Source organism: Phasianus colchicus, chromosome 18 (genome assembly GCF_987193195.1).
Source record: "Phasianus colchicus chromosome 18, bPhaCol1.hap1.1, whole genome shotgun sequence".
Classification (NCBI taxonomy): domain Eukaryota; kingdom Metazoa; phylum Chordata; class Aves; order Galliformes; family Phasianidae; genus Phasianus; species Phasianus colchicus.
The window spans coordinates 2,020,282-2,045,537 of NC_143453.1; the positions used below are offsets into that span (position 1 = coordinate 2,020,282).

Genomic DNA, 25,256 nt, shown 5'->3' on the forward strand with positions numbered 1-25,256 from the left:
TCTCAGTTGACAGATGTTGTAGAGTAACAGCTTTTTGTCTTTAGTAGTTTCATGCAAAGCTAAATTCTTAAATGATGCTGATTTCCTGCCTCCTTCCCCTGCTTTATATCATTCTGTGGCATTACTCTGTGATAGCACTTTCACCAGTGTGTTCTCTGATGTAGTTCTCATGTCACCACTAACTGCCTCTCTCTCCAAGTGGCCTTACTAACTTACACACATCCAACTGTACTTAGACTACTGATCTGCTCTTCTTGAGCCTCTGTCTCCTTTCTCTGTGCAGTAAAAGATGAACCTCCTCTCTGAATGAGTCTCCAAAGCAAACTTAAATCAGCAAGTGCTGATTACCCTGTAAAATAGTGTTGTGAATGTGAATTGCCAGCTTCTCCCATCATCGCTGTTTAGTGCTTCAGGCAGGTGTTCATTGAACTCTTATGTACAAAACACATCTTGCTGCTGCTTAAAATCCAATCAGAATGGTTCTTTCTGTGATACTGGAAATACTCCCTAGACAGTTTGTTAGATAAAGAAATGTTGATGTGTACAACAGGGTAAAGCTTTGTAGCGGATGGCAAGTTTACTGCAAGTGTTAACCGAATGACGTGCACTGAAATTAAATTGGTCTGAGCAAGTCACAGTTTTAAGTAGTTATGGGTCTTTATTGCTTAAATCTTTGACTTGTTAATGCCTTGTAGGAACAGGAGCTGCTAGAAGAGAAGTACTTCCTCTCGTGGGGCTGCTGTGCAAAGGAAAAACATTCTTTGGAGTGATTCTTGGTGCTGTCTAGAAGAATGAAGCTTTTAAACAGCCTGAGTTTCAGTCATTTGATACAGGGAGATACAACCAATTAAGGCCCCATTCCACAAAATGGAACGGGATTGCATTTGGGGAGTGGATTACTTTTAGTTTAGTCTCTCTCTTTTGTTTCTCTCAGGCATGATCAGTTTACCTCGTGGTGTAGCAAAAAGCTTGGCTGCTACAGGGCTGCTCCTTTTCTCTGCACTTGAGCTGCACTCAGTTTCTCTCACATTTGTTTTAAATTTGAATCTGTTCTCAGAAGATGTGTTTAACACTCAGCAGATTTTCCACGTTTCTCATTTGCTTTCGAAGACTGAGTCAGATGCTCCTTTGTGGCAGCTGACAGGTAGCTGAGCACATGCCCAGTGCTTTACAAGGCTCTCTGAACGAGATGGATATCCAATGCTTTTAGTGCAGAGCTGGCTTCTTTTGACGTGTTTAAATAAAAAGCGGAGCAATAAAAATAAATGCCATTTTCATTTTTCTCTTGGTGATTTTGTCTTCTGAAGGGAGGCGGGGGAAAGCCCTCTTCTGTTAAATGGAAAGCCCCGCTGCTTTACGTTGTTAGCTTAGAAAGGTTTTTTTATTAAGGCGCCTTGGGACTTTAGTGAAATTGGGCCAGCCAGTGGAATTGGCATTGTGAACTGTGAGAGTGCCTTTGGAGAAAACCTGTTTGCTTAGTTCTTTAAGCCAAATTGGTAACAAACTAACAGTAAAGTAGCGTGACTGCAGAGTCTCTTTGAGATTTAATCACATCAGACTGCTCTGGAGAAGTTTAATTTCACCCTGATATTTCCCCCTCCCCCTCTTCCCCACAGCTTTTCTTTGATTTTTGGAATTAGTACCATAAAACACAAGCTATCTGTATGACACTTGGAACACTGAAGCCATGTGCAGCACATCAGTTAGTGGTGTCATCAGTTCCTGAGCTCTGGTGGGTGTGCAGAACCCGTGTGATACCCACTGGAGTAGACCAGTCCCTACTGATATCCCCTATTTTCAGCGAGCAGAGAAAGTGTCTGGGGCTCAGTGTCTCAGCAGCATTGCAGTGCTTTTTCTCCCAGGTTTGCACTTCTCCTACTGGACAGTTAGGAGAACCTTTTGATTTATTTATTTTTTGTCTGGCTGTTAGAAGAAAGATCCATGCAATGGGTGACTCTTGGACTGCTGTGATGAGGATTTGAGAACAGGTTCTCCCTCATTGTGGTTCTAATGTGGAGGAAAAAAGGGAAAACAATCACCTGGGCCACTATGGCACGTGGAATATATCAGAACCCTTCGTGTTATTTGGGGCTGGTTCTGCAGGGCTTTGCTCGTGGCCTCAGTGTCTGGCCTCAAACTGTCAGCTTTAGGATAAGGTGATGTGTCCGGTGTGTGAAGCTCTGTGCTCTTCAGTTGTGTTACTGCTCTCTAGTAAATACCAGAGGATGCATAAATTACATTTTGTGGTGGGAAACACTTCTAGACAGCGTGTATTGAATTTTAGCAACACTACGGCAGAGTTCTATTTCTGAACAGATCAGTGGGAAGTTGTCTTTGAACTGCTGGTGTTCTCATCTGAGAGACACTTGGAAATGTTTACTAACACAGCAATTGTGTATGTATCTAGGACAGGAGAGCCTGTTTCTAGGAATTTAAGAATGAATTGTCTTGCACAGATCAAGAATTTCAGATGCTTGCTGTTAAAGTGTCTGGAATTGTCGAACGTTCAAAAATCTGAAAAATAAAATCTTAGGTATTTTATGTTCATACTTTTGTATCATGATCGTGTACAAATAATCACCCACTGTCCTCTCAGCTAGGGGAGAGAGAGCAGAGAAAGGGGTGGGTGAGGATTTCCTGAGCTCAGGGCTTAGGATGAGACCTAAAATAACATTATGGCTGCGAATTGAAAAGATGAGCAGCTTCCACCTGGTAAATGTGCATCTGAATGGCTTTGGCTGAAATAGTACTTGGCACTAAGTATTGTACTGAATTGAAAGTCCAAATACTTCAAAATGAGGCCCCCGGATTCAACAAATGAACCTTGAATCTATCTTTGTGTGACCAGAGAAGAAAACAAACCTAATGAAGCAAAGGCAGTTATCAGATGGGGAGGGATGAATAAACCTTCATTAGGATTTAAGCCAGTTGATTAAGACAGGATTAGAAGAGTTCAGGATTCAATGGAAGAGGTGGATTTCTTTAGTTACTTTGTTTTGCTTGCTTTTGCAAAAACAAGTAATAATAATAAAAAAATCCCTAGACACAAAACCAAACAGCAAAACCGATGTCAGCAAAAGCCTCTGAAGTCCTTCAGAGCATTATTCCGTGCTGAACTCCAGACACAAAATTGTTCCTCTGCAGAGCTCAGGGGAAACCAAAGTTGCTTTGAGAATCATAGTAAAACAATAACAGGAACGCTAATGACAAAATTAAATTGCAGCCTCTAAATCTATAAACAACCCCATAAGATGTTGTTATTGATCACTGTAGGAGCTGGCATGGAGTGTAAATTTGGAAATAATTATGTCTGTCATTTCAGAAGAGCTTTGTGTGCAACAGCTTCTCTCCAACAAACAGAATGCGTGGGTGCATGCAGATGAAGCTGTGATGCTGTGGCTTTTGGGGCCTCACCTGAAACCCCGAGTCAGGCAGCTCCAATAAAGCTGACTTGGAGCCAATGGTTGGTTTTAATGTGGCAGCTCACAGTGGTGCTGTAAAGCAAAATGCTCGAGATACTTTTATTAGAGGGCTCTTGCAGCTGAGGCTCGCTCAGTGGGGCTTTTACAAGGGATTGCCATGCCAGTTTTGGTGTGTTAAGAAAAGGCTGCGTTAGGGACCCGTTGCCTGTAAAGCAGCAGGATTTGATGTAATTTGATTTAGAAAAAAAAAAAAATCATAATAGGATAGGATCTCTATTCCCCTTGAATGTTTATTCCTGAAAGCTGAATAGACATCTAGATTTTATGTGATTGTCTTCCCCTTCTCCTTTTTTTTTTAACTGTCTTTATGGAATACTTTTATGGCCTTGAAACCAGAAAGGTCTGCACAAACACTGTCTGCCTTGGCAAACTCCAGTGTTGTTTTTCCTTTTTATTAATTTTATTTTTTTCCAATTAAAGCAAGCAAAAGTGGGCAGAGTTGGGCTTGGTTGAGTTGATGCACAGACAGAAGCTGCTTCGTGGTTGTCAGCAGCAGCGTGCTCCTTCTGAGGCCAGGAGAGGGACCTGTGCTGCTGACCGAGCTCTGCTGGACTCTCTGCTGCTTTGTGGGGACACCAAACACTGTGTTTTTCCTTTGAGCAGTAACGTGTGGGTTTACATTGCTTTAAAATCAATTTCAGAGCAAATTCCCCATGAAACTCCAGCAGTTTGAAAATATATATATATATTTTTACTTTGAGCTTCCTGAGTGTGTCCCTGCAGCAACAGAAGCATTACACAAATTTTTGCTTTTGTAGCACACGATGACACACAGTGCAGGTACCCAGTATTGGTAATTTGTAAGGCAGCATTGTTCTAGCCAGGTTGCTTGCTTTGGTGGTGGAGAGGGGTTGTGTGTCTTTTGAATGTTTTGGTGGCTGAGTGGAATTGTGGAATGCTAGCTGCTGGGTTTGGGTATTCCTGTTTGACAGCTGCTCTTGTGTGCAGGTATCAGATCCTAAAATACCTACAGGTTGCTCTTCTTTTTACTTTCTCTCCTGAAAGAAACCAGTCATGAAACATGATGCAATTCTTCTTTCCTAATGGGACAGGATGTTGGATTTTGAAAGCACGACTGTGATGTGTGTCTTACTGCAACAAGCCCAATGGAGGCAGCACAGTGTAAATAAACCAGCCAGAAGCTTCATAGTGCTCTCAGGGGCACGTCCTGAGTCAGTGCTGCTGGTTGCTGAGCACATGTCCTGCTGCTGGGGCACTGTGAAGCATGCAGGGACTTCTTGCAGCCCTGCACCAGCTGCAGGGTTCTCACACCTTCAGTGTTCCTCCTAACCTATACCACTTTGTGAGGCTGTGCTTTGTGTTTAACAGCTGTGTTTCTAGCAGGGCTGGAGCAAAGCATGCGTGTTGATAACAAAATATAAAGGGGGTTAATTTTATTAAACAGGGGGTGAGTAATGTAGTTAATTTCTTCCTTCTGTGCTATGTTGTGTCAGTGTGGCAGCATTGGAAGCAAGGGCAAGTAGACATGGGGTGATGGGTGCTGTGGGGTTCTGTATCAATGCAAGACCTAGATTTTTGGTGTAATCTTGGCACTGGGGACTTAATTGTAAGCAGCTAAAAATGATGTCAGCCCAAGAAGTTTTTGGGTTTTTTTTTAGTCTTCTGGAAACAGTGTCCAATTGATTACTGCTTTCACTGGCAGAAGTTTTCATTGGTTAAATTTGTTGGTTTTTTTTTTTTTTTTTTTAAATTAAGAGTTACAAAGTACAGATGCTACTTAAGTTGCCTCTCACCTCTTGAATCTTTAATTCTAAGCCCACAATTGGTTATGATGAAGCGGCTTTCTCTGAAATGGACAGCAACTTGAGGCCACTTGAAAAACTTAATAATTCATTCCTATTTATGCATACTGTAATACAATAGGTTATAAATCACTAATGTCAGCCAGCCTAATCAGGCATTGTCAGTAGGGTGGTGGCGTGATCTGCAAGCTTTTCATAACAACAAATGTGAAAATAAACTCATATTTTTGCTAAAAGCTTACAATGCTGCCTTAATTGTTTTCTTGTTCCCTTTCGTTTCCAAATTTTCTGTGGTGCTTATGTCAGATGTTAGCAATGTGGCCACCAAATGCTGGTATCTGTGTTTTGTGCAGTTTTAGCAGAGCGGAATCTGAGTATTTTGACCAAGTTTTTCTCAAAAGAATCAACAGAAATGTTATGAGTTGTTTTAGAATAATCATAGAATAATCACAGAATGGCCTGGGTTGCAAAGGCTAACAGTGCTCATCCAGTTCCAACCCCCTGCTGTGTGCAGGTCGCCAACCAGCAGACCAGGCTGCCCAGAGCCACATCCAGCCTGGCCTTGAATGCCTGCAGGGATGGGGCATCCACAGCCTCCTTGGGCAACCTGTTCCTGTGCCTCACCACCCTCTGTGTGAAAAATGTCCTCCTGACATTCAATCTAAACTTCCCCTGTCTCAGTTTAAAACCATTCCCCCTTGTCCTATCACTGTCCACCCTCATAAACAGCCATTCCCCCATTTTATACAAAATCTGACATGATTTAATGTGAGATACGTATGTATGTTTGGCTTCCAGGTCAGCAGAACGTGGAAAGTGCTCGCAGAAGATGAAGTGCTGTGGTACCGGCTGTGCCAACAGGAAGGATACCTGTTGGATGTGAGCATCTCTGAGCGGCCCTGCTGGAAGCTCGCCCTGAAGGACTGCCGTGCCAAAGAGCGTGCTCTGCGAACCAACTGGAAGGTAAAAGGGAGAGATTGGCTTAATGGGATCCAGATGCTGGAGAAAAATGGGAACCTGGTTCAAACAAGTGGCAGTGAAAAGCTGGTCTTCTGTGTTGCAGCTTCTTTTGGCTAGTTAAAAGGGGAAAGCTGCTGAGGGATTTATGAGACTTTGCCCCAGCTGTAAGACTTCTTATTTTCTTGATGGTTAAGATTCCCAAGATGCTTTTGGGAATGAGTCTTTGCTTGCAGCTCTATTCCCATGACTTTGGTGAAAGATGTTTTTACTTCATCCATCCTTTGGTATTGACAGTCAACCTTTAAGATGAAGGCTTCTTCTCTGTTCATTACATATCCTGGCAAAAAGAAAGGTATCATTTCTTTGATGTCATGGTTACGTTTCTCTGCTTAATGATTACAAATGATAATGGTGACTGATGACTTCTTTCTCATTCTTTTTCTGTCTGTAAACGTTGCAGGAGGCAAGCATGAAATACACAGGTCTTCTCTCTCAGCTGCACAGCAACTTGTCAGCAGCAATAGGAAAGCTCAAAGCTTTCCTATCTGGAAGCAAACAAACTTGGTAGACAAATTAATTGCAATACTAGTAGCAAGTCTTGTCTTTCTGTGCAGAACCGCAGTGGTGCTGTGAGTCAGCTGCAATACGAGCTGGGAAAAATCCTGTGTGATGTACATTCTTGTGATGGAGTTGTTATTGCTGGGTGAGTATGACATTGTGCAGTGCTCATTTGCTCTTCACTGGTAGAAATCTCATGCTGCTTTCTGTACAAATTCAAAAGAAGTTTCAGGAAAGAAGGGTGATTTTTTTTTCCTTTGGCCCTATGGCAAGCAATAATTACAGGCATCTACAAATCACTTCAGCAGCACAAGTTTTTGTTGTAATGCTATCTTAGGTAAGTATAGTCCTTGTAAAGCCTTTACTTTCCAATGAATTGTATCCATTACTTTGCTGCAGAAACACTCAAAGTGAGGCTGATGTGTATTGGGAAATGCTTGGGAAAAGAGTAATAACTTTTCTTCTATGAAACTGTTTTGATCACGAAGATAGGTGTGTCTTGGAACAAGATACATTTAGGCTTGTTACTGTTTTCTACTATTTTTTAAGAGACAGTATGGAGGAAAAAAAAACATGGAGAAATTCAACTTCCTTTTTTTCAGTGTTAAACTTTGTTGGAACTGTGACTTAGTGATGGTTATTCACTTCTCTTATTCTTTCAAAACTGTTTTAAAACCATCCCAAGCTCTTGGCAGAGGTTGCCATGACTCGCATAGGTTGCCATGACTCGCACCAGTTGAAGTAAAGTTTTGCTGTATTCTGCTTGCATTCAGTAATTATTAGTCCTGCAGGAGAAGTCACAATAGTAAGTAGAAATGAAAACATCACAGGGCAGAGGACACTGTTCTTCAACATACCAGTTCTGTATTTTATGATACCACTCCACGTTAATGGCATGATTGTGCATTGTGGAATGAAAGGAAAACTGCCTGTAAAGTACTGTAAAATTCACTCATCAGTTACAGGGAAGGTGACTTGAAATACATCATCTGTAGGTAACTCCCATATACCTTAGAACCCTTTTGTATTCTGTTGGGCAGCTAGGAGCTGATATGTAACCTAGCAGATAGCAGGAATGAATGGAGGATTTTAAGCTTTATTGGAATTACTGTTGTTTCTACTGTTTACTAGATGCTTTCCCACTTGCCATACTACTTCACTTGAAGGTCTTGTTTCATGTTCTTTGCTGCCCTGTTGTCTCACTGACTGTTGCTTCTCTTTCTCTACTTTCCATGCAATGAAAAGGTGTCTGCCAAAGATGCATGTGGTCTGTGACCTCTGGAGGGGTAGTGCCACACAGTGGTTAACCCAGACAGTGACTGTGTGAAGAGGCTTGAGAAACTGCAGCTGTATAGCAGGTCTCACCTTGGCTCCTGCCTGATGTTGAGGCTTCCCTTGGCCACAGAGGCTTTGGTAAGACCCTCACAGGTCCCCAGGTGCTGAGGCTGCAGCTGGGACCCAGTTCTGCAGAGAGCATCCTGCCTTCCTTTGTGCCCTTCAGCCTGGGCACTGTGCTGCCTGGCCTTGGCTAGGGGTCTGCTCTACTGTATCTGCTCTGCTGTCTCTAATGAAACCTCCTCTACTTTTTTTCAGAGCCAGAAACCCCAGTTGTCATCACACTGCTGCCAAAATCTCCAGCTCTTCTTTTTCTTCATTTTCTCCATTGTGTTTATACATCCAAACAGGCAGCATATAGAAAGTAGGCAGAATAAATTTAGTTTCTAAAGGATTAATAAACAAAGGAGATTAATCCTGAGAATTAAACTCAATTGTCCGTACATTAGCCTGGTGTATTGCAGAAGTCAGGCTGAGGTGGTTTCAGACAAAACATTTGTGTTGGTTCCCAGCTCTTGCAGTACTCATAAGTGCTGGTGAGTTGTCCTTTGTTGGCAAAGTGAAAGGAGATGGGGAACTGACATTCCCACGAAGTTCACAAACATAGGTGAGAGACAACAAAGGGAAAAGTGGTTTAGGGTTTTCATTCCAATTACTTTTCAGTGATTTTCCTTCTTTAAGAAAACAAATTTTAAGAACGAAGTATCCTTTTATGGAGCTGTGACTATACAGTTGATAGAACAGCATGGGGAATTTAGATTTCAACTGTTTGACTTTACTGATTGCTAAAATAAATATTTAGAATATTAGAACACAAAAATTATATGACTTCCATGGGTGTTTACCTCTTCCCCCTCATGCTTCTTTGATAGCTCAGACCTCTGAAAGCATCTCATAAATTGCTGTGAACTGAAAGCTGTTCTGTTTCTCTTGCCCAGAAGAAGGTGAATTTGTTGTTTTACCAGTGATGATCAAAGCCTACAAGACAATAGCACACTGCAGTCACCTCAGAAATATCTTAAAAACTATCCAGCTAATTTAATAAGGTGGAACTGTAAGAAAATATGAGTGCTGTTATGAACGCTGGAAGTATCTGATGCCTGAAATGTCTTCAGACTCACATACAGGTCATTGTTACCCAGCACTTCTCTCATCTTGTGATTTTCACAACCTGAGAGAATGCACTTTTCAGGACTGAGATTTGCAGTTCATCTGTCAATGAATAATGAAATATTTTTTTGGCAGGTCTCCAGCATGCCCTCCTCCAATTTGTTTTTTGTTAGTTGCATTGCTTTGGTAAAAATTTGCAGTAGTAAAGAACAAACAAAACAGGCATGGTTAAAACCTGTGAGGATGTGAGTTGTTTGTGCAGGGAAATGCTTTGTTCTTTACGTACATTTGGTAAGAATTTAGCAGACTGAAGGGTTTTTGTTTTGTCTTTTAAACCCAAACATCACCCACCCCTTTCTCTTCCAACTGTAGTATTGTACTTAATGGCACTGTGCTTTCAAATTTGTCATAAAAGTGTAATGAATCTAGTGATCAATAGCTCGCTGTTGCATTCTTATAGTATAGAAGAAGTAATTTAATAGCTGAGGTTAACAAAAGTCAATTTTCTGCTCAGTATAAATATCAATTATCTGTTACATTTAATGATTATATCTCTAGTTTCGCACGCACTTATGTGCCTAGCTTTACATGTGAATAATCATAGATTACAGCAAGATTTGTCATGTGCATAAAGCTGAAGGGATGTGTGACCTTGCAGGACTGGAGAAATTGGTGGTGATCTTACAGCTAAGTTGGCGTATTGCATTTTATGTGGATTTGTCAGCAGTGGTTTGTGGCATCATTCACCTTTTTTTTTTTTTCTTTTCTTTCTCTAGACAGGTTGCTGCCCTGGAGAAAAATAGGGCCACTCAGTTGTGAGCAGGTTTTCTGATGCCTGACTTCGGGGAGCAGCTGCAGCACTGTGTCTGAGCACGGCCAGGCCAGCCAGGCATTACAGGCTGCTTTGTCACTGGGAACTGTGGCACTGCATAGCAGCTGCTCCCTGCTTTCCAGAGGTGCAGTCGGGATCTTGGGAGATCAGAGAATGGTTCTAAAAATTAAAATTAAAAAAAAAAAAACAACAAAAGGAGAGGAGTCTTGAGAGAGAGGTTTTCCAGCAGAAATATCATGTATTTTGGACCTTGGAACAAACCTGGGAAAAATGGTATTTGATCTGAACCTGCACTGTAATAGACCTGATCTTTCATGCTTCATTATACTGCTTCAAACTCCGCAGGAAAACAGAGTGATGCAGCTTTATTTTAGTTGCTGTAGAGTTGTTTTAATCTTTCAAAAAGGGAATTTGTACAGGTTGTGGACAGAGTGATTTATAACACTGGCTGTGAGTGTAACCCATAGAGACATAGCTTGCCTGAACTGGTCCCAGAGTGGATCTCTTTAATAATCTCTTGCAAAGAGGCAAAGATGAGCTAGACAGGGTTGGCTCTCCCTTAGAGAAATGTGCCTGTTTTCTTGCACTCTTCTGTATTTTTTCCATGCTGCTGCCAAAGCTCAAGCCAGAAGATGGCAGAATATCAAGGATTGATTAAGTGCAACCTGAGCTGTGAGTTGAAGGTGGCTGCGAGCAGCTCTTCTTTCTCAGAGAGCCTTGCATTTACTGGCTGACATCAGATAATTCAATCTGGCCTGCATGCAGAGCATCTTGTGTTTATCATTAAATTTTTATCCCGGCGGTTACGATGCTTGTTTTCTGGGTCAGACCTTGAATCCCTTTTCATTTGAGACAGCGGTGTTTGTGGTTACCTCACTCCCAATCAATGTTGTATTTGCCAGCCTTTCTACAGTTACATGTCTCAGAGGATCTTCTTTAAAGATGTTGTCTTCCCCCCCCCCCCCCTTCCAATCCATATTCAATTCAAATGTAGTTTCTTCTTTAAGTCAGAGTTTACTTAAAGCAATTATATGCCTGCTTACTCGGCCTGTATAAATTACTACCATTGCTTAGGTTCACTGTACTTAATGCAGCTGTGTGCTTGGTCTCAGTACAGAATGCCTGCATTTGTTCACCTTCCATTAATAAAATCTTAATCAAATCAGAGTTCTTTAAGCAAGAACATATTCAAACAGTGAAATCAGTACTTCTTCCTCTCAGCAGTGTTGACAGACACACTGTGATGGCTGTTTGTAGTCAGAGTTTAGCTCCTCCTTGAGATACAGATCTTGGAGCATGAATCTGGCCAGCACTTGTTGAGCTGCTGTGTTCTTACATGGTGGATCTCATGGTGAAGCATCAGAGGTGAGCTGTGGGCTGTTCTGCTGCATGGCTCTCTGAAGTCCTCACCTGTGGATGTCCCAGAGCTGTGCAGTAAGTTGCACTTCATACACCTGAGCCAAGTCCACATCAGTCCACATCATGGCTGATGTTTTATTGGGCACTTTGTTAACTTTGATGCTTGCAGAGAGGGCAATTTGGCTTTACTGCTGCAGTTTGTGTCTCTGAAAGCTTTCCAAGTGAAAGTAACAGCAGTGATCCATAGTAAGACTGCCATTCCAAAGGCACAGAAATATAACAGTATCGGATGCTTTTTCTTTCCTCAGTTTTCTTTGAATGAAGTGTGGTAGACTGTTAAGGGTTTTCATAAGTGGAGATCTAAGGGCATGCCTGCACTGTTACCTATTTAGACCTATTTAACAGGTGCTGCATGGAGCCTCTGCACCTCTCCCAGGCAGGCTGGGAGTCGCCCCTGCCTTCTTCTCTTCGTGTTTTAACCTCAGAGGGTTTCCACATTCTCCCATGTAATTATTGCCTCCTTTCCAATATACCTTTTCTATATTATTTATTTTCAGTTAAGAGCTTCTGAGATTCATCTGCTCCAAGTGCATCAGTGACTCTGTGGGTTAACGCATCCCCTTTCAGGGTGTTGCCCAGCTGACCCAGATGGTACTTCTCCTTTATTTGAGCAGTGATGCTTAATAAAGACAATAAGAAGCAAAAGAAGAATCACTGGTTTCAGAGATGACAATATACATTTTGGTTCTGTTGTACTGAAAAGCTAAATGCACCAAGAGAACTTCGGCACAGCAGACTTCATTCTGGAGGAGTCTTATGGGAGCTGCAGTTTAAACACTGCAGCATCTGCCAACAAGGTGAACCTTTTGGTTTAAGTCCCTATGAGCAAAATACAGGCAGGAAGGTAGTTCCTGCTCTGTAGTGACTTTCTTTGTTCTCTAAGATCACCTCCCACACTGCTTTCCTCTTGCTCAAAGGTGACCTGCAAATGACTAGTTAAAAAATGGGCTTGCCACCCTTTTTAGCTTCATAATGATGTGTGAAACTAGCCCAAAAGGCTTGAAAATACTTCTCTGCACTTTGAAAAACTTGATGTCAACTCTTGTCTAATTTGTTTTTTTCTTGCTGTAGGGCTTGTGGGCTATTCTCTAGGAATTTATTAGCTCTTGCATCTTAATTCAGTGTGCAGACCTGAGGAAACCAAAATATTAATTAGTAATGAAAATGAATAAAAGTTAACAAACCAGCGTGTTAAACAGCCTGGATAAACCCCCTTCCTTATTTAATTGCTTAAATTTCACTTGCATAATATCACAGCTTTGATAGGTTTCTTCCTCCGCTCCCGGTGACAGAGAGCCTGGATGTCAAACAAAGCAGTAAGGAAGAATGTAAACACACTTGCCTTTTTCCTTCAACCTTCGCCAGCCCTTTCGTGTCCTCTTCACTCATTCCTGTTATTGTTAAGAGGTAATAAGTGTCAGGCCTTCTGTTTTTCCATGTGAGTCACCTTTAGGAGGGTTGAAAACAGGATGACATCACAAGTTCAGAGGGGTCAGATGACAAACCACGGGTGTTAGGTAAGGTTGTGTGAAATGACAGACACATTGGCTTCTCTGTCAGCTTGTGGGGAAAAAGAGCCTTTCAGGTGAAACTAATAGTGGAAGCCTGATACTGAATCTTTGTGACAGCTCCCTTTGCCAGCCTGTTCCACCATTAAGCTATTGGTTTACCTGCAGGTCTTATTGGTGCAGTAAGATCTGCTGTGCATATAGTGATGCCCACTCACACCAGTTCTGTTCAAGTTTGTAAAACCTTTTTTTCTGCTGAGACCACCCTCCTTTTTTGTCAGTTTCTTGAATGTTTCATTTCCACAGTTTTTGTGACCACCCAGCCTCTGTTGCCACTAGTGCCTGAAAGTTCAGGCAATGCTTGTCTGCTGTTTGCAGTATGCTGCAGTTTGCATTCCTTCTGATATACAGATTGATTTACATCATCTTCAAATGATGTTTTCTCTCCTCTGTCTGAAACTGGAGACATTGTTCTATTTGTTGTACTACACAGTTGTATTTTATCAAATAATATGGCTGATGTGCCAGATCCTTCCCAAATTACATCATAGTTTCTCTTGAATTATCTCGAAATAATGTATTTTTCCCCTCTTGTGGCAGCAGCTGTAGGCAGTGTACACAGTAACGTGTGTCCTTGGTCAGAGCAGCTGGCTTTGTTAATGGACGTGGGCTGATGCAAGCTACTGGAACCTTGATCTTAATGATGGGAGAGCCTTGGCCTTAAACAGGAAATTACTGGAGACAGTTTGGCTTTCTCTAGCTTCTTTTTAAAGTGTTCATTAAAATGTTTTGCCTGCCGTATAACCCTTTGGCTTGCTTCTGTTCCCTTGGTATGATATTTGCATGCACTTAAAATTAATAAGAAAGTGAGGCATGCAGAAGTACTTAGGATGGTGAAATGTTAATTTTGTTACAGATAACAGAAAAATCGCATGCTATCTCGAGCAGCTTAACCCACTTCCTAGAGCTATGATTTCCTAAACAAGGCCATAAGAAGGAAGGTACAAGCTTTTTCCCAGCTTAGTTTCTGTAAGCGTGGTCCACAGATGGACGTGGGTTGATGAACTGGAAAGTCAAGTTCCCAGTGGGAGATTTTGGGAACTGATCATAGGGATGCTTAGAATGTATTTCCTACATGTTAAGTCTGAAAGCATTTTCAGATCATTTTTGGTACAAGTTTTAGTCTTTTTTTTTTTTCATAGCTGATCTCATACAGCGAGCAAATAATGTTTGGGTGGTACCACGGACGTTACCTTTCCACTTCACGTTCTTCTGCCACTGTTGTGATGGTTTCAAGTGCTCGTTTTAGTTTACCTCCATCTGTTTTTTTTTCTTGCATTTTCTGGTGTAGCTTTCTGCCGTTCCATGTAATAGCAGAAAAAATTATTTTCTATTCCATTTGTATTTCATTTTTGTCATCATCTTATATTTATATTCCTTTCTGCAGCACAAAGTAGCTCTCTTTACTCCATCACTGTATTCCTTAACTGCTACCAGACTGTTTTTCCTGAATTCTTCTCTCAAGAAGTCCCTTAGCCAAGCTCTCTGCTGGTTCTGTATGTAGTGCTGAAATCAATATCTGTAAATAATTGTAAATGAGAGCATATGAAGGCTGAGGAGCTTCTGACTCTTCCCTCCTGCCTTACTTGTGAGCTGTCTCTAGCTCTGGTAACTAAGTTAACTAAGTCAATCCTCCTCCCTGTCTTCAGGGAAGAGCTGTGGGCCTCGATGTGGATGGTAGTAGAATCTGTTCAATAATTTCAGAGATCGTGTGTTGCATCTGAGGTATCTTGCAACTTCCAACGTGTTTGATGAAGAGGATTTTGCAGTTGAAGGCTGTGAAAGATTACGTTCTTGTGTGAGATGAAGCTTAAGGAGCAATTGGAACTCATTAACAAAAGCATTTGGACTTGGGTTCACATGCTCCATTGAACCTTATTAAGCTTACTGAGGGGATCTGAGTAGGTACTTTAATTAACCATGTGAAGATTAGTTGCTTTGGTGGAATAAGGGGGAAAGGTCTGAGGTGCTTGTTGCAGCAAGACAAGGCAAAATACTCATTATTTTACTTGCTTATCATCAGGCATCCGTTCAAACAGAGCCATAGCTAGAGAGTGTTACTTGAGCAAAATTCCTACTGACTTCAATAAAATGCACTGACACTGTAAGGACTTCATAATAAGATCTTTTGAGTATTAACAGATGGTCACCGACTGCCTGAAACAAAGTTGTTGGATTTTTTGTTTTGTTTTGTTTTGTTGATCACCGCAGGTATCTGGAAACTGAACAGACTTTGCCTTCTGGAAATCAAACCTGACTGTGAAACAAAGGTTTTTCATTCCCCTTTTTTATTTTCTTGCCTCAAATCCGTTAGAGAAATTATGAAAAACAGATACTGATTTGTGAAGTGCCTTATCAGAAGTCTTTGGTGTTTGGATCAGCTCAGAGCAGCAGGACTTGCCCTGGCTTGGTGTGCTGCAGGCAGCCTACAAAATGGGCCCTCACCAATGTCCTGCTCCAGGAGAGCCCCAGTGGCAGTCTGGTTGACCCATTTGCTTCAGTGCAGTTGTGCAGTGCCAGCAGTAAGTGGGCCATGAAGAAAAGTGGCCTGTCTTTGTTGCTGCCATGGACTGAATGAGGAGAATATCCACTGTTTTGAAAATGTTCCTGTTAACAGTTTTTCTTTTGTGTATTTGTCAGTTTATATATTAGTTGCAGTTGTACTTTGCACAAACACTAATTAGACAGCCATCAACACTCAGGGCCAAAGGCTTACTAACAATGCAACTGTGATAGCAGTGTCTTAATTGGTTGAGTATAATTGTCATTAGGCAACGATAAAGACATCTGGGGCTCTGGAGGGAGATCAGCACCCCCTCCTCCCCTTCCCCAAATTTGTTCTGGCTATTGCTATCCAACACAGTTGAGCTTTTTCAGATGAGACCCTGTGTTTTGACCAGTTTCCTGATGTTTTTCTCCTTGTGAAATCGTCTGCCTCTTCAGCACCACTTCATTAGAGCGGTGCCCAGCCTCCAGCTTTGCCTCCTCCCACATGTGCTCAGCACTTCACCACCTGCTTCCCAGCCATGGTGGGACAGCAGCAGCTTTTAGCCCCCGTCTCCTTCGCCTTCACTCTTCTGCTTTCACTCATACCCTGTGAGAGGGTATGAGGAAGCTGTTCATCTCATTATGACATGACTGCCAGTAAAAGTAGTTGAAATGCTTTTGATTAGCAAGCAGGCATTTTTATTATACTATGTAGATACCATGTGAATTTAATTTTTTCAATTTCTTTGTACCATATGCAATCCAGCTATTGCTCCGTTTCAGCAAGTTCATTTTATTCATCTGCAAAGCTTAACTTGAATTTGCAGGCTCACTTTTATGGTTGTGTAATTAGCTGCCTAAGATAACAGTGCTGGATTGGTGGGGAGAAGAAGAGAAAATAGCTAGAAAAATATAGCTCATCCTCCTGCTGCTACTTCTCACATACATATTCTGAGATGTTTAGAAATGTGAGAACCACAGCAAAGTGAAATGCAGGTCCTTTGGAGAAGTTGAGTTACTTGCATGGGGAGTCTTGGGAAAAGCAGTAGCTCAGTGCTGTTGAGTATTATAACAGTGAATACATGGTATTATTTATTTTAAGATAAGTGGGTTTTGTTTGTGTTTTTTCTCTCCAGCAGCTTTTCATAGCTATTGCAGCAAAAAAATCAGTAACTCGGTGAGGTTGGAGTACTCTGCTGTCCTGAAACAGAAGACTTAAATCTGGGAATCTTTCATTTGGTAGCTAGTAATCAGGGAAAATTTTCATGGCAAAAAAAAGATTGTTGTGGTAGGAAATAAACAGAAATACAGAAATTCTGTAGGAGTAGTTTCTGTGCAGTGCAGCAGTTTTCTTTTCCCTGGCCATCTATATTGATATGGCAGATTTGCCAATTATCTGCAATAAAGTAGCCTTTTTATTTTTTTACAGCAAGGCATTGCTTTAATAGTTTAAAAGCCTTTTGTTGTGGTTACAAATTGAAAGTGTGTTGCTCTTTACAACAGCATTAAAAGCAGGGAGTTGAACCATTAAATTTTTTAGTTCTGAATTGGATTCATCTGTATTTGAAACTCTTCCAGTTCAGTTCTGGTACAGGCCCAGTGGTGCTGGAAACAGGCATGTAGCATTGCTGGCCAGCGGAGTGAGAGATGGTTTATGTCTCCCATTTCTCCATTTTGATTCCATGCCCAAACCTGGATCTCTACTTGGGTTTCCAGTGTGATCTTGGAACATCTCTGCAAATCCATTCGGTTTGTTGCACGGGACTGAGACGCTGTCATGCTGTGCTGGGAAGGATGTGAGTGAAATGGGGTGGGAGGGGTACTGGAGGGAAGCTGCCTTACTGCCCTTCTCCCTGCTCTTCCTGATGGACCTGAGGCTTGCACTGCACTTCTGGGATGCCTGGACAACAATGCACAAAGGCACAGGCTGGTTCTCCTGGCACATGGAACACTCCATTCTGATGGTCTCAGTAGGCCAGGTTGATGGTTGGATTTGATGATCTTGAAAGTCTTCTCCAACCTAGATGGTTCTATGATTCTCTTATCACGACAGATAAGAAATGGGTGTTATGACTGCAGTCTTCTTACATATTATTCAGTAATATCTGAGTAAACTTATTAGGGCATTCCTGAGGTACACCTAAAAAGCTCTTTTGTTGACAAGTCCGTGCTGAGGGTGGGAGAGCAGCACAGCTTTGTGGTGTCAAAGTGAAAGCTCTTCAGTGTGCATCTCTCAGTCACTAATGAGGGAGGGAGTGGGGCCTGCAACAGATAGGTATGATTAGCTGTCCTGAATACTTTTGTTATTGTATTTTATCCCCAAAGTTTGAAATCTATCTGAAACAACAAAAAAAAAGCTTTTCAGTGTTGCAAACTGAAGATATTTCCTGTAGACAAACCTGGACAGCTTGTTTAGTCCAGAATTAAAGTTTTCGCTTTGCTTTGTCGAAGCTTCTTTCTTGAACTGTTATTTCCAAGTAGTGCTGCTGTAAATTGGGAAGAAAAGCAAGGTTTATAGAAGGATTGGGACCTTATCTGCAAAGGATTAGGATGGAGAAGTGCCATCTCACCCAGTTCTCTCATTTTCTTCTATTTAGTGGTGTCCAGCACTGAAAAGGAAGTCTTGTCACAAGGACCCAACTCTCTTCTGAGTTCAGTACTGAGAATTAATGTACATCTCTTTGCTTAACAGTTCTCTACCACTTCCTCAGACACTCCAATTTGTTGTATAAAGTGGTACATTTTTACCCAGAGGTGTTGGAAGTAATCTGCTCCAGAGTACCTGCAGTACCGGTGTATGGCACAGGGTGACCTGTCCAGCATCATCTGAACCTTTGTTAAGCACCTTCCTTCACCTCCTTTGTTAACACATACTTTCTTATTGTCATCATAAATATGGGATATTGCTGCCCTGTGGAACCTCTGGGGCTAAGAAGAATTGCTCTTGAAATGATTTTCCCCCCAAAAGCAGAATAGAACAAAACTGGCAGAGCAGCAGCCTTCATTTCCAACAGAATCTGCGTTTCAGGTATGGCAGAGAAACACAGCTGAGACTGACTGTTGTCATAGTTCTGTTGAAACTTATTTGTAGATAACTGTAGATCTGCTCCAAATTGACCATATTTTTGGTCAGTCGTATAGGAAGTTTCTTCTCAGTCTTGCCTGCAAGATGCTGTTCTGATTTTTTTTTTAATTAATAGTACACTGTGGTGCAGCAGAGGTGACACAGAACAGTTCTTGTGTTGTTGTGTTACAGCCTTCCTTCCATTAGATGTATTCAGTGTCATTTGAGAAGCTGATTCTTATTTTTTTTATTTTTTCTTCAGCAAACTGTAGTGTGCCTGGTGTTACCAAAACATCAGAAAAACTACAGTTTAAGAGAGTCTTCTGTGAAGAAGGAAGCACTGCTCTAATTCTAAAGACAACACTTAATCCTGTGAATAAATTAATTAGTCTTCAGAGATGTAGGCAACTGTGATGTGTTGATGAGGCATTAGGAAGCTTATTTCTCTAAAGGGCGGCAGGTTGGATGGATGGATGCGTGTGAATGCTTGTATGTGTGTACATAAATACTCTGATTAAACAGCCTTTCTCTGGCACAACCACAACTGCACGTTCTTTAAAGACCAGAAGGAAACAGATTGAAGTTTCACTGTGATGTAATTGACACTCATTGCTGATAAACTTATTTTTCCTGGAGCCCTGCTCCCCTTGCATTTTATCTGTAAAGCTTGCCCCGATAGTTGATAACCCATTGTAGCTCAGTGGTGTCCCCAGAGCCCCAACTTGCCTGTGTTTGTGGACTTGCTGCTGCATTCAATAAATGGGAATAAAATGAACAAAGTTGGTGGGATTGCAGACATGGAGAGAATCCATCTAGGAACTGTATATGGCATTGAGTTTTCAGACCCTTCTTGTTCCTGCTCTGCTCCCTTGCAGCTACCTCTTTTCAGATGTTTTTGGAATGAATAAAAGCTTTCTTTTCCAGATACACGTCGGGGGAAGTGAGGTTGTGGGACACGCGCACCTGGGACTACACAGCCCCCATCCTGGAACCAGTGCAGGGTCCTGGTGATGCTGGACCTCAGCCACATGTCTCCTTTGTGAGGATAAACAGCTCTCTGGCTGTAGCGGCTTACGAGGACGGTAAGTAACCACAACTCTCCTCCCTATTTAGAAGAGGGAAAAAAAAAAGCTTTATAAAAATGAAGCAGCTGTGCTCAGCTTTTTGTGTGCCCGTAATCCTGTATATACACACACGCACACTCTTGCTTTTATGTGAGAAAGTTGGCCAATAACCCTAAATGCATTAGGAGGCATTGGAACATAGCACCCATTAAAACTGATGTTTAATTCCTACTGGAACTGCTACACAAAGCTTGAGTGCCAGGCTGAAGTCCAGCCAAACTATCTTAAGCAAATAACTTGTTTTGCTATAAAAAATATTAAATATTCTTCCACTGCCATTCTCCTCTGTCCAAAACTCCCTGAGGGTACTATGAGGCTTTGTAATGGGAATAGTGGTAAACTTGCATGTCTGATTAGGCTGTGTGCTCTCTTGTGCATCCATGTGCTACGCAGGGAATGCAGCTGAAGTATTGGTTTGCATTACTGAGTTTCATACTTTGATATAGAGAAATAAAAACTGTGCCCTAATATTTAATGAAACTAATAAAATCCTGGTTTATATACATTGTTTTAAATGTACTTAAATATAAGGGCTATCAAGAGCTAGAGACCAACTGTGCATCTATTGGGCATGAGAACAGCAATTAAAAAACACGAGTTTGAACAGTGCTTGACACTTGGGGTCCTAAGCTGAAGAGTCCAGGCAGGACTCAGCTCCTCACAGCTTTCTTTAGACTGTGTGATTTGGTACTTAAACTTCTCCTCGAGTGTGAATAAAGAGGATTTTTTTGTCTGTTTCTTTTTAAGTTAAGGAGTGCTGTATGTGTGTTATCTCTGATCCTGGCACTTTGCATGTGGAAGCAAAGCCAGAGATGGGTAATCCAAACAAAATCACTAATCCTTTTATTTTATAAGTAAATTATATGCTTTGTATCTGAAAGTAAGTGTTTAAGATGATCAACACTTTTAGTGGTTTTTCTAGTCTGGATTGTGCTATTTCCATTTTCTGTGGCTAAAAATTATTGATAGGCAACATTTTATGACAACAGTGAGCCTGGTATTACAAAACATGACTGTTATTTACTCAAGTCATAGGAAATTATAACAGTGATGGTTTTAACTGTTGACTTTTTTGTCCAGTGTGCCAAACAGTGAATGTAGCAGAGGCTCTTTTGTTTGCTTTCTAGTCTCCCACTGACTAATCTAATAATCTTTCCAGGTTTTTTTCCTGTCAGATTCCTTGTTGTCGGCCCTGTGTGTGCTGTGACTGCATAGTTTGCATAAAGCTCAGCATCGTATTCTTTTGGGTAGAAATTTTAATGGGCTCTGTGATATGGCAGTTACTCTGATTTGAGAATCCTGGTCAGAATAGATTAGTTTCTATGTGAACAGGGAATTATAAATACTGTTTTTAGAAATGTTTACCAACTCGAATCTGAAAGCACATATTTACAGTTTGATGGAGAGAATTATTTTAAACTTGGAAGGAGGGGAGGGGGGGGGAATGACTTTGAAGATAATGTGTTTGATTGTTCTTTGTTGTACTCTTCCAGCTCCCTTTTCTCTTTGTTTGTAAGTTTGACTAACAGAGAGAAACCATCTGCTAGTGTTGGAGGTAGTGCTGTCAGGCAGAGAGTCTAGACTTCTCTGTCGAATCCCTGGCTAGCAGACTTGTGCAGATAACATCAGTTTCTCCCAGTTCAACAGAGCTCACGCAGCGATGTCCTTGGCACCTGATCACAGGGAAGAGCTAACAGGCAGATCCTGCTCGCACCATGCCTGCCTCGCAGCGCTGCTCTGCGCTTCAGCAGGAGCGAGCACTTCCCAAGGCATATGAGGTACAGCGAGGAAAGGCTGTCTTACCAGGATGCCTGCATCCACAGTGAATTGCATCTCCATGATGGCACTAAAGAAAAATTGAATTGTGGCTTTTGGTGAATGTTTCCGACAGCGTCAGCCTCTGTGGAACAAGCTGCAAGGAGAGGGAAATGAGGGAAAAATGTACGGGGAGAAAATGAAGTTCCTTCTGCTCGTGCCAGTGCTCAGTGGGGGTACTGCATGTACACCTGGGGCAATGGGACTTGGCAACTCGATCCACAGTTGTGATTTTTGAATTCCAACCCACTGGCCTCATATTTCTTCTGCCTTGTTTCCTATTGTCAGCACTGGCAGCCCTCCAGTTTGATTTTACCACTAATTGTGTTGCACGTTACCGAACTGAAATGAATCAAATCAAAATGCTTTTCCTGGAGCATTAGATAAAGCAGGCGAGGGTTCTGGGTAATGAGCAGATGCTGCTAATGCAGGGACAGTCGGGGCCTTGCCAGGACTCCATCTGCTCCATGCTTGCCTGCCTTTGGCTGTGAGCCACAGCTTTGGGAAGCAGCGGTCTACTTTAGCCATCAGCCCTCCACCCTCCAGAGTCTTGTAGTTTGACTTGAAAACAATGTGCTGCAACAAGAAAAGTGGTTGGGTGGTGGTTTTCTTGGTTTTAAATGCAGTGCTGCATACATGTGTAGGCATGACAGGGTGATGCAGCACTGCTCCTTGTTCACAGCAGCTCTTTAAGACCTATGGGGAGAGTTGGTGGCACTTCCTAAGTTGCACAGCAGCACCTTGGGGCAGAGGAGGGTGCTTTCTGCAAGGATTGGAAGTCAGCTTGCTTCTTGGCAGCCTTTAGGAGGGGAATTTTGACAGTGCTTTCTGGGACAGGGAATCTGCTGTCTTGTCCATTCTGGTGTCCTTAGCACTGCTTGCAGGTGTTGTCCCTACTGTGCCCTGCTTGCAGATACAGAAATGGAGTGATGTGGTGGGAGTCTTCTCCCAAGCACCATGGAGTGCTAGGCAAAAGCTACAGTAGGAGACAGGCTGCCTCAAATTAAGGAAAGTTTTTGGGTTTGGGAGTTGTTTTTTTTCTTTTGTTTGAGGTTTTTTTGTTTGTCCTTTAAACAAAGCATGTATCTATAGGTGTACATTTACATTTATTCCTGAGAGCTGTGTGCAGGTGTCTGTGGATGCATATCCCTGGGTTTGGCTCCATGGTGCATGATTTCACCTCCAGGCCAGGGATGACAGCCTCCCAAGTCATTGAGCTGGGAATGGAGGAAGTGAAGGACAGGCATGCAGCTGCTTTTGCAGGATGCCCTTGTGCTCCCAGGTATGAAGAGCTGTACTGGAGGCTGCTGCTATTACTGAGGAACGACCCCAGCCCTCCTTTGTGACAGCAGGAATGTATGCAGTGCTGCTGATGTTTGCAGGAATGGACTACAGCAGTGCGTTGTGTGAGGTGTAATAGACCCATAGTTAAATGTGTTACCCAAATATCCTGCAACATAGAGTCAGTTGCGATAACTGGACCTTTCCCCAGACCACATTTCAGCAATATATGTGGTAAGTTACAAGCCTACATCCTTTGTACAGCCTGGGCTGAAGTGACAAATAGAAAGACCAGTAACGTCAAGTGTCTGCAATTGCACCATTTTCAGCAGCCTCCTGCACTTAACTCATTTCCTGAGCCAAGACAAAGCTCTGCAAAGTCCAAATTCCAGGAGTTATTGTTGGAGTTCACTTAATATAAACACAGTTGCCATGCAGATTTCAGCCTGCTGTGAAATTATTACGTATAACTTTGATTTAATGGCTTTCAGTACTCAAAAAAAAAAAAAAGAAAAAAGAAAACACGCATGTGCTTGCAGCCTTAACTTCACCTTAGCAAAGATTTCTGCTTTGGAAATGAAGTACTAGTGAGTGCTGGAGACAGGAAGATAGACTATGTAAAGCAGTGATCTCATCTGCACTGGTAAATCTTACGCCTAATTTTTTCTGTGTTGCCATACTGATATCTTCAACTGTAATGGTGATATTTTTGTGCTATTACACAAACGAGATTAACTGTTGCAAAGACTTACATACATACTAATAAATACATTTCGCCTTCAATGAAAAGCAGAGTACAGAATGCTGTAAGTAGCACTTGTAGAAGCAGTAACAATTTTACCTATTGATAAATACAGTGGAGTGCTTGATTTTCCAGTGTAGGAGTTGTTCATGTTGAAGTAGTGGTTCATCCCAATGAAATAAAGTGGTATTTCTCTTTGCATTCCATTTGAATTCTTTTCACTCCTTGTGTTGACTTATGACCTTACAAGTCAGTTGCTTTTTGGTAGCACCGAGGATATTTTCACACCATATTGTGCATCAGCTGCTGCAAACACCGTATTGTGAAACTTTCAGGTGTTCTGGACAGAGATGACTATTGAACATTTGGTAAAAAGCCGTATACCTGCCTTGAACAGATTGTATTATTGCACAACGTGCTTCCACTGTCCTCTCATTTGTGATGCAGTGACAGTGGATTTGCTGCCCGCTTTGGGGAGCAGAACCCCTAAATGCCAGCTCTCCCTACAGCACCGCGTGCATGCTGCAGGCCAGTGGTGTGTTGTTCAAAACCAGTTCAGTGGTTATTTACCTTTCAAGCAATTAACATAATTACCATTATGCTAAGAAGTAATTTTGGGAAGTTCTGCTCGCAGCCCTTACGACTCCATCGGGACAGTTTGAGTCGGGACTTATCTCTTTGATGGAAGCCTAATTGCAGTTTTGGCTTTGTGTGAACAAACAGAGGCAGCTAATTGTTTAGGCAAATAGCAGATTAATTTAAATATGCATCCCTAATAAAACAAAAATGGTCCCCATTATGGTGCATGTTCCCATGGCGAGGAATATAAATATTCAGTGGGAGTGCCATTAGATGGGGATCTTAAGGATTATCTGCATTATTTCACATTGGTAGCACTTTCCAGATACCAAATAATCTTTACAAAAGCAAACATAAATCAATTTAAACTCATTTAGATACCATTTTGCTCTGTGCAGTTTCATTACCACACTCTTGCTTCACCTCCTCTGGGACACGGGAGGAGTGTTTGCAAACTGGCATTGGTGCCCGTCTGCAGCTGTCTGTCAGAGCTTTTATGTCTCCTTTTGAAGGAAGAGCTGTCATTAATCATTTCATCATTAATGGGCATACTCAAGTAGGAAGAAGGCTTCTCCTGCCCCGGTCCTCTTGTCATATCTGAAGATTGCTTCTCTGTTAATTCAGTGCAAAGGTGGCCTGGGAGTCTGCAATTCTGTCTGGCCCTTCTGCTCTGTAATACGCTCCTAATTGCTTCAGGTTGCTCTTATTCAGATTACTGCTTTAATGTACCGTGCTTTTAAATAGAGCATTGGTGATCTGTGCAAGGAAAATCTGCAATTGCAAATGCATTTTCTCTTGACTTGCACTCCTGTATTCTTTGAGGTTTGCATTCTTTGGCTTTCTGAAAGCTTTGAACTCTGTTTGCCAGAGTGTCATTGTTCAGTTTTGCTGCTGATTGCAAACTGACTGTTAGGAATAGTGTTAATGTCCACGGCCTGATTGCTGTGTGTGCAGAGCTTCAAGTTTTTCTTCCTCACTGTGTTCGTGTTACTTCAGTCTAAGTGTAAGAAAAAGAATTTAGGAGTCACAGCACCACAGAATCATGAAGGTTGGAAAAGATCTCAAAGATCACCAAGTCCAATCATCAAAGGTTTAGGTCCGGTCTTCTGCAAGCGTGGAAGGAGGTAAGTCAAGCAG

At 41.9% G+C, this 25,256-nt stretch overlaps 1 protein-coding gene across 3 annotated transcripts in view; it reads left to right on the forward strand.

Moving 5' to 3' along the window:
* Positions 1–25,256, forward strand: part of FBXW8 (F-box and WD repeat domain containing 8) — a 47,747-nt gene that overhangs the window by 4,519 nt on the left and 17,972 nt on the right. For all 3 annotated transcript variants that reach the window (XM_090120780.1, XM_031592091.2, XM_031592090.2), the window contains exons 3-5: positions 6,044–6,208; positions 6,820–6,908; positions 19,503–19,660. In XM_090120780.1, the coding sequence (XP_089976906.1) occupies positions 6,044–6,208; positions 6,820–6,908; positions 19,503–19,660 (412 nt within the window). The remainder of the gene's footprint in view (positions 1–6,043; positions 6,209–6,819; positions 6,909–19,502; positions 19,661–25,256) is intronic.